Source organism: Eschrichtius robustus, chromosome 2 (genome assembly GCF_028021215.1).
Source record: "Eschrichtius robustus isolate mEscRob2 chromosome 2, mEscRob2.pri, whole genome shotgun sequence".
Lineage (NCBI taxonomy): Eukaryota > Metazoa > Chordata > Mammalia > Artiodactyla > Eschrichtiidae > Eschrichtius > Eschrichtius robustus.
In genome coordinates, this window is record NC_090825.1 from 166,293,704 (window position 1) to 166,303,682 (window position 9,979).

General features: G+C 53.9%; 1 protein-coding gene across 7 annotated transcripts in view; it reads right to left on the reverse strand.

Moving 5' to 3' along the window:
• The window catches only part of CRTC1 (CREB regulated transcription coactivator 1), a 73,002-nt gene extending 68,411 nt beyond the window's left edge, over positions 1-4,591 (reverse strand). For all 7 annotated transcript variants that reach the window (XM_068536692.1, XM_068536691.1, XM_068536688.1 and 4 more), the window contains exon 1: positions 4,445-4,591. In XM_068536692.1, the coding sequence (XP_068392793.1) occupies positions 4,445-4,570 (126 nt within the window). In that variant the 5' untranslated portion in view covers positions 4,571-4,591. The remainder of the gene's footprint in view (positions 1-4,444) is intronic.
• Between the last annotated feature and the right edge of the window lie 5,388 nt (positions 4,592-9,979).

Here is a 9,979-nt window from a genome sequence, read left to right on the forward strand (position 1 = left end):
TTATATGAAATGTCCAGAACAGGCAAATCCACAGGGACAGAAAGTAGATTAGTGGTTGCCAGGAGTGTGGGAGGGGGAATGGGGAGTGACTGCTAAGGGGACGGGGTTTCCTTCTGGGGTGATGGAAATGTTCTAAAATTGACTGGTGATGGTTGCACAACTCTGTGAATATGCTAAAAACCACTGAATGGTACACTTTATTTATTTTTATTGGCCGTGCCGCGCGGCTTGCGGGATCTTAGTTCCCCGACCAGGGATTGAACCTGTGCCCCCTGCAGTGGAAACTCAGAGTCTTAACCACTGGACCACCAGGGAAGTCCCTAGATGGTACACTTTTTTTTTTTTTGGCTGCGTTGGGTCTTCGTTGCTGCATGCAGGCTTTCTCTCTAGTTGCGGTGAGTGGGGGCTACTCTTCATTGAGGTGCGCTGGCTTCTCTTGTTGCGGAGCACGGGCTCTAGGCACACGGGCTTCAGTAGTTGTGGTGCGTGGGCTCAGTAGTTGTGGCTCGCGGGCTCTAGAGTGCATGCTCAGTAGTTGTGGCGCACAGACTTAGTTGCTCCGCGGCATGTGGGATCTTCCTGGGGCCAGGGCTGTCCCCTACATTGGCAGGCGGATTCTTAACCACTGTGCCACCAGGGAAGTCCCAGTACACTTTAAATGAGTGGTTTGAATGTATTGGGAATGATATCTCAATAAAGCTATCACAAAAACAAGCAAAGGATCAGACCACTGACCATCACAAACCCCCCAGGGCCCCTCCCTCAGGGGCCAGCCGCATCTCTCCTCTCTCTCTCTCAATATGCCAGCCCCAACCTCGCCAAGCCCTTCCCACCTTGGGGCCTCTGCACCTGCCTCCCTCACAAGGGACACCCTTCCCTGGCATGGGGTGGGGGGGGCCTCTGTCTCACTGTCCAGGCGTCAGCCTCCCGCCCTAGCCAGTCCTAGCACATTGGTTTGCTTCTTCTCTCTGAGAGCATCTGCCTCATTTATCTGTAGCAATTCTCTCCTGTCCCCGCTAAAACCATGCCGGCTCCCCAAGAGCATGGTCCTCACATGCCTCATATGCTGCTGGCTCCCCAGTACCTAATACAGTCCCTGGGACGTGCTGGGCAAATAAAAATGTCATTTTGTGGAATAAACAAGCTACCCTTGCTCACAGATCAGGATTCTGAGGCCCAGAGAGGTTAAGAAACCTGCCCGAAGTCACACAGCAGAGCGCCACAGCCCTCTCTGCACATCAGGCTGCCCAAGTCTGAGGACGAGAAAGGAACATTCGTGCACTCACCTCTCTACTCTGCGACCCGAAAGTGGACGTCACACCCCATCCCCCACCCGAACTAGCCCTTGGGGTACCTGCCCCTGGGTGATGTGACAGCACGGATCTACTCATCAGGCTCAACACCTGCTGACCTTCACAAGGGAAGGCACCGCGGGTGCACCCATCACGACCGAGGACCGCGAGCAGACACACATCGACACGAGTGTCCGCGCTCGCTCCAGGATTGGGCACGCTGACCTGTGGAATTCCCCTGAGAAGAGCAGGGACCAACTGGGCCACGCCCCACCTGTTCTCAGGTGAAACCCTGGTGTCTACCGCAGGCGGAGGCAGCGCGGAAGGCTGCAGCCACGGGAGGGTGAGCAGGAGGGGACCCTGCATCAGGCGGGTTCACTCACCTGCACCAGACACTGCTGATGTACCACGTGCCACATGCAATAGCCGGAATAGGCTGGGAAAGAGCTTGCCCATCCTGGTCTCAGGTGCAGCCAAAGCCATCAGCCTGCCCACAGTGGCACAGCCGTACTGGTGGGTGCGGAGTTTTGAATGATCTGCCCGGGTGCAAAGCTCGCACCCCTGCCCACACAATGTTTCCTTCAAACTGAAGGTTTCTCGGCCTTGACACTGCTGACACCTGGGGCCGGATCACTGTCTATGGTGGGAGCCGTCTATGCATCGTGGGGTGTTGAGCAGCATCCCTGCTCTCTACTCACTAGATGCCAGTAGCAGCCCTTCCGCTAGTCGAGACAACCAAAAATGTCCTTGCCAAATGTCCCCTGAGGACAGAATCACCCCCAATAGATAACACTGCTCTGTCTGTAAAAACCTAGTATAAGCACACCTCCGCCCAGGGCCCAAGCCCACCCTACCTCCCCAACTCCCGAAGTAAAGGAAGGCAACAGGGAGAGGGAGGAAAGAGATGGGAAACGGTTACCAGGGGCCAAGAGAACTGCTGTCTGCGAATCTTAAAAATCTTTTCTACATCCATCAACCAATGAATGGATAAGCAAATGTGGTCCAGCCATACAAAGGAATACCACTCAGCCATATAAAGGAAAGAAGCCTCCTGATACACGCTACAATGTAGATGAACCTTGAAAACATTAGGCTGAGCGAAAGAAGCCAGACACAAAAGGCCACATCTTGTATGATTCCATTTATATGAACTGTCCAGAACAGGTAAATCCATAAAGACAGAAAAATTGGCGGCTGCCAGGGGCTGGGGGGAGGGGCAAAGGAGAAGTGATTGCTAATGGGTGCGGAGTTTCTTTGAGGAATGATGAAAACATTCTGGAATTAGACAGTGGTGACGGTTGCACAACTCTGTAAATGTACTAAAAACCACTGAATTGTACACTTTAAACAAGTGAATTATATGGTACTATCTCAATAAAGTTGTTATTTTAAAGATATCTTTCCAACAACAATTCAAAAACAAACAAACAAAAAAAACCAATAATTCATTTCCAACCCTAAAGCAGAAACCAGGCCTCCGATCATGAAGAACTGTCATGAGCCAGTGTGACCCCTTCTTCTTGTCATACCACATACATTTGACACCTACTGCATGCTAGCACACGCTACATGCTGGAGACAAGATGAAGTGGACACTCCTGCACTCAGAAGCCCTGACGTATGGGCAACACTCAAGCTACCATTCATTCATTCATTCACCAACCACATCCTGAGCGAGGCCGCAAGCTGCTGGAGCAGGGATAAGCAGCACCTGGCCGACAGTGAGCACCCGACTGATACAGCTGAACAAATGCATGGAAATGAAGACACACATTCTAGTCTTAAGGTCATGATCTCAAAGAGAAACAAGCAACTAATTAAAAAATGTCACCCCAAAAGCCCACCTGAGGAATCAGAAACTGAGGCTCACAACATGGGAGGTAGATCTGCCTAGGACAGTCAGATCGGACGCCAAATCCAGAAACCAGCGAGGTGGGTGTCTGCAGCTCCCACTCAACCCCTCCCCGAGGCCCCAGGGTACAGCACAGGGGTCCCATCGCTCTGCAGGATGGAAGCAGAGATTTACTGCCACCTGTGCTAAGCATGCTCCCCTCCCTGACCCACAAGTAAGGGCTTGCTAGACACGCTCCACAAGGGAGGACACCGAGACCCAAGGAGCTTGGCACTTCATGGTGGTCGCCAGAGAACTGGGGCCCAGAAGAAGAGCCAGGACCCCCGACCCCAGCCACAACCAAGCCCCTGCTCCAGGCCTACAGCGGCTTCCCAGGTGAGGTTAGCAGGTAACCGGGCCTGCCCCTGCACACCAAAAGCACCCAGCCATCTGAAGAACTGTCCCTCCACCCTGGTCCTGAGGGGCCAGGGGCCATCTGTGGCCAGCTGTACCTTGTCCTAGTGGGAGGAACATCACCTGGTCCCCACCATATGGGCTGCATGGGGAAGGGGCAGCTGTCTGCACTTCAAGCTCCAAGACAGCCCAATCTGCCTTCCTGATCCCGCCCAGGTCCCCACAGCGGAGGCCAGACCTTTCCCTCAGGTATCCAAAAGGGAGAGATACCTATCCCATCTCAACTCTGCAAGTGGGGGTACCTGTCCTTCCCCCAACACTCAGGCAGTGAGTGCACAGGTGACAATGATGGAGAGACACCTGTTCCTTCAGGTAGCAATGGTGTGGGGGCAGCTGTCCCCCTCAGGTACCAATGATATAGGAGCACCTATCCCCCCTCCCCAGGTAACAGTGATGCTTGCAAGCAGCACCCAGTTCACACACCTCAGTATCACTGCCCTAGGTAGCAGTGATATAAAGGCACCTATCCTCCTCAGGTAGCAGTGTGGGGACACCTTTCCCCTCTCAGGTACCAATGATGTAATGGCACCTGTTCCCTCCATGTAGTAATGATGTAGAGACCCCTGCCCCTACAGGTAACAATGATGTAATGACACCTGTCCCCCACTTCAGATAGCAATGATGCAGGGACACCTTCACCCCTTCAGGTATCGATGATGTGGGGGCACCTGTCCCGCCCACGACGCCCGGGGCGTGGGGACACCTGTCCCCTTGGGCCGAGCCAAGTCCCGCCCCCGCCGCGCGCGCCCCGCCCCCGCCGCGCGCCCCCCACCCCGTGCACGCGCCAGACACGCGCCCCCTGCCTCCCTCTCCGGCCCAGAGGGGTCGGCGCGCGCAGCCCCCTTACCCGCGCGGCCCGCGTCAGGCTCAGGTCCTTCATGACCTCCTCGAAAGCCGCCGTCTCCTCCGCTTGCTTCTGGTTGTGCAGAGCGATCTTCTCGCTGAATTTCCGCGGATTGTTCGAAGTCGCCATCTTCTCGCCGCCTCCTCCTCCTCCTCCTCCTCCACCTCCTCGCCCCCCCCACTCGCCGGTGCCACCACGCAAGCGCCGGCCGGACCCGCGGGCGGCGGGCAGTGCGCAGGCGCGCCGGCTGTAGTGAGAGCGGCACATGCGCACAAGAGTGGCGCGCGGCGCGGGGGCGACAGCGCATGCGCGCGCCTCGGCGGCGCGCTCAGAGGCCAGAAGGGGAGGTGGGAGAGGGAGGGTGGAGATTTCGGCGCAGTCGCAGTGAGTCGCCTCCTGGCCCGCTGGACAGCGGCCGCCTGGCTGTTGGGCAAGGGACAGGCTGGGGCGCTGGAGCTCCCAAGAGAGAGACTCCTGGACGCAAACCCTTCCAGGTCACCAAGATGGAGCCAGCACCCATCTCAAGGACAGGTAGCACTCGAGGCTGAGCCTGGGCTCGGACCAGTTCAGCTTAGAGACCAGTTCAGGGCGTTGCTCATCCATGCATGCATTCATTCATTTATAGAGCGCCTATGTGTGCCAAGCGTACTGGGGGAACGGCGTGAGCAAGCAGACGTGGTCCCTGCCCTCATGGGATGCACAGTCGGGGCGGGGGGATGGAACATAACCCACCAACAAATGACCCGAGAACTTTTCAGATGGAGAGAAATGTGATGTGGAAAATAAAACCAGTGATGGGCCAGGAGGAGAGTGATGTTAGGAAGGGAGGCTCCTATGGCCAACATGGTTTTGGGGGTGCGATCAGTCCCCAGCCCAAAATCCCAGTGTCGTCCTTAACACCTTTCTTTCCCTGTTCCTATTCCCTATCCAGTTCCTATTTTCTGGATCCTTAAGCTCGGAGAACTGGAACTACAGAGCTTCAGCCTCCTCTCTGTGAATTCCTCCAGTCCAGTTTTGCTCAAGGAAGCCAGCTTTGCCATGGGGTGCTAAAGGACAGGTCTAGAAATCCCACCCAGACCCAGCGGTGAAAGGGACAGCAGAGTCTCCCCAATGATGAGGTGGGGGGGCAGGTGACCTAGGGAGGCAAGAGGGATTCTGACATCTAGTTGTCCCTCCCCAGACAGAGGGATCCCCAACCACCAATGTCAAAAGTTTGTATTCAGGATGCTCCAGGGATTTCGGGGCATGGGCAGGGCAGAAGCCAGGAGGGGCAGCCAGGGGAATTGGGGGCATCTCTAATTGCACAACAAGCACACTTTTTTACCAGGGCAAGGGATGGCTGGAGGGGACACTGATGGAGATCATAGGGGGACACCAACATTTTCCAAATATGCTTTTATTTACATTTTACAACAGTTTAATGAAAAGTCCACATTAAATACATACACATACATAGATTTTAATTTGGAGTGTCCTGGGCACTGCCACTGCTCTATTTTATCCTTCTTGTTCATATGGTTTTGAGCACTTTCTTGGACTTCTAGCCTTTTTGCCTAGCAAGTATCTGCCCCCTATCTGGGGTGTCAACAACCAACTACCTTTCAGGGAACCCTTTCCAACTTTCAGTCCCTGGTTTGTGGTAGAGCTGGTCTCACCACTCGCTCTCCCCACAAAGTCTCCCCTTCAAATTGGAAGGCTTGGCCAATCAGCAGAGCCATTGCTCTGACCAGCACGATTGGGTCAGGGCAGGCATGTGACCCAGTTTGCGCAATGAGATGCAAGTCTGGAATTTTTGTTTGAAGCATGGGAAAGAGAAGCACCCTCTTTGTTTGGGTGGCTGATTTGAAGGATAACACAGGTTTGCAGAGCCAGAGGCCACCACTTGAAGAGAGGTGGCCTGGGGAATTCCCTGGTGGTCTAGTGGTTAGGATTCTGTGCTTTCGCTGCCGTGGCCTAGGTTCAATCCCTGGTTAGGGAACTGTCCCAGAAGTCGCACAGTGCGTGCAGACAAAAAAAAAAAAAGAGAGAGAGGTGGCCTGAGAGTAAACCCACACAAAGGAAAACAGAACCAAATGTAGGCAGAGACACTCTCAGCATTCCTGCATCCAGCCATACCTGAAGCTAGACACTCCTGCCTTTTCAGTTATATGAGCCAATAATTCATTCTCTTTTTTGCTGAAGTCGATTTGAAGTCCATCTTCTCTCCCTGGCACGGAGACTGAAGCTTCTGGGAGTCAGGTAAGGGACTGGACATTCTATTTATGTGACTTTTAGTCCCTGCCACCATCCTGTGAGATTGGAGAGGAAATAGTGACAGAGAGCAGGGACGGCAGCTGCCCATAACAAGTTAAGCGCCAGAGCCAGGACTGGAACTCAGGCCTGACAGCAGAGGTCGGCTTCTTTCTCTACACCAGGTTTTGTCAAGTTTAAATGAGGTTAATATATGTCAAGTGCCTGGCTCATAATAAGTGCTCAAAAAATGCTGGTTACCCTGATCACTTACATAAGGCTGCACTAAGCCGGTTTCTGCACAGAAAGATGGAGGAGAAAAGATTTGGGGGGTAGCAGGGGCCACAGCAAGAGACCATGCCCACAGGGCAGAGGTGGGGGGCCAGTGCTCGCCTTACTCACCCCCGTTTACCCCGCACCCCAGCAGCAACTCGATCCATCCTAAACCCTGGTGATGAGTCAGAGGAAGCCACAAGCCTGCTTATTGCACAATGGCCAGACGGTGACCCAAGGCCTCCTCCCACTCCACTGACCCCCAGCCCTGAGAAGGGTGAGGCCAGGGCGTCTGGTGACCCAGGCAGAACCCAACCCTGACTTTATCACTTTCTCCCTTCATCAAAGGCAGCTTCCGCCACCCAGTGTGGCCCGGGCAGGACTTCTGGAGCAGCTCATGGTCTTCGTAAAGGGGGGCGGATCTCATGCTCCCTGTGATACTCAGAAAAAAATCCAGTGGCCCGCAGGGTCCTCACACACCCTGGCGCCTCACTCCAGCCACCCTGGCTTCCTTGCTACTCCACCTCCAGGTCTTTGCATGTGCTGTTTCCTCTGCCCGCACTGCTCTCCCCCCAGATCCTTTCATGGCTGGCACCTTCTCATCTTTCAGACCTCTACTCTGGCAGACCCACCCTGAGGGCGCTATCTAAAGTGTACCCTTGAATGTTTGTCCCATGATCCAGGAACATCCCACCCTCTGAAGGCAGCTGTGTCTGGAGTACTGTCTGCTCCCCTATAGACTGAGCAGAGATCAGAAGCTGAAAGTATGTTCACCCTTCTCAGACACTCCGGGGGCTTGAATTTCCTGTGATGCAGAAAGAACACAGACACACCCAATTCCCTACTCCTAAGGCTTGTTCTCTGTTGATGGCTCTGAGCACTTTAGGCCTCATTTTATGCTCATCTGTGTTCATTCTGTTTCCCTGGATCCCCAGAGCTAACACAAGACTAGGCAGAGATGGGGAATTAGGAAGGGTTTGTTAAATGAATATGCCTGGGAAACTCCTATCTATCCCTCAAAACCCACCTCAAATGACCCCTCCTCCAGAAAGCCATTCCTGACCCCAAAGCAGAGCTGTTCCTCCCTCTGGACTCACACAGCCCTGGGTCCTTCTCCAGCCAACCCTGACCCAAAGGGATAAGGAATATCCCATTCTCTCTCTCTCTCTTTTTTTTTTTGGCTGCACTGGGTCTTCATTGCAGAGCGCAGGCTCTTTGTTGTGGCACGTGGGCTTCTCTAGTTGCAGCACACGGACTTTCTAGTTGTGGCGCAGTGTGGGCTCAGTAGTTGCGGCACGCAGGCTTAGTTGCCCGCGGCATGTGGGAATCTTAGTTCCCCGACCAGGGATCGAACCCACGTCCCCTGCATTAGAAGGCAGATTCTTTATTTTTTCTTTTTTAATATTTATTTATTTATTTGGTTGTGCTGCGTCTTAGTTGTGGCAGGTGGGCTCCTTAGTTGTGGCTCACAGGCTCCTTAGTTGTGGCATGCGAACTCTTAGTTGCGGCATGCATGTGGGATCTAGTTCCCTGACCAGGGACTGAACCCCAGCCCCCAGCATTGGGAGCATGGAGTCGACCACTGAGCCACCAGGGAAGTCCCGGAAGGTGGATTCTTAACCACTAGACCACCAGGGAAGTCCCAGGAGTATCCCATTCTTAAATAGCTTCTCTTGAGTTACAGAGCACATCCAAGTGTGAGCTAAGAGGCAAGTCCTATAAGCTACTTCTTGCTGCCTCCATGATATAGTTTTCTCTCCTCTGCTCCATAACTCTGGCTGACTCCCTTTTTTTCTCTGCCAGCTTCCCTAGCATCCTCTCTCACCCTTCCCTTTCTCGTGTCCTCCATCCAACCTTGCTGATCCTGCATGGGCCTTTGCACAGGCTGTCTCCCTGCCTAGAATGCCCTTTCCCCTGCATCCAGGCCACAGCACCCCTCAACGTAAAGCTTCTAAATACAAGCTAAATTCAAACCTAAATTCCTGTGCGTTTCTGCGTGGCCCAGCCCTTGCCAATTCTCCAGCTGTGTGACAACAGGCAAGTGACTTCATGTCTCTGGGCCTCACTGTCCTCCCGTGTGAAATGCAGATAATGGCGCTCCGCAGAGCAGGCTCTTGGGAAGATTAAATAGATAATGCATGTAAAGCACTTAGCTCAGCGCCTGCTTCCTCGCAAGCACTCAATAACTGTTAGGGAAGCAAAACCCTACATCGAGATGTTAGTTTTCATGGCTTGCTTTTCTGCACTGCCTTATATGGAATCTTAGTCAATCCAGGGTACCCACATTGCATGAAGGTGAACTCGGGCCATTTGGAGCTGGAAGGCAAAGAGGAAAACCATCCAGGGCCCGTCTTTGACTTCCAAACCAGGCCCTCATCAGACAGAGTTTTGAAAGGCAAAGCAAGAACCAGGTTTGATTATGAAGCGAAAGGGAAGAACCCGATGGGAGCCATAAACACCAGACATGGAGCTCACTCCTTACGACCGAATAAGAGGTTAGATGAGGACCCAGGCCCCTCAGCCCCCCACCGCAGGCTGAGTGTGGGGTGGAAGGTGGGACGGGGCGGACTGCCGGACTGCCAAGGAGGCTGGAGTTGAGGGGGCAGGGACCCGGGGGGATGGATCTAGGGTATGGTGGGACAGAGCCAGCCGTCCAGTCCCCACCACAACCACCACCACGCTGAAGGGACATCTGGGGCAGGCCTTCCAGTGACACCAGAATGCCCTGAGACTTGGCTGAGCTCCAGCTAAACTGCCTCACAGAGATCCCCCTACCCACTGTCCAAAAGCCCAGGACACTTACAGCCCCAATCTACTCCACAATAAAAGAGAAGGATTCCCCAACCTCTAGGGGGCAGTGGCTGCAGAAGAGATACAGCTGGCTTTTCTTTTTGGTGGCCCAGCATCTGGAGGCTGGGGAGTCCCCATAATGGGAATTCAGCCTCCCCACTGACAACAGAGGCTCCAAAGCCAATGGTGTGATCAAATTATGGGCCTCAGTTGCCCTTTGTTTCTGTGTCCCACCCTTTGCCACAC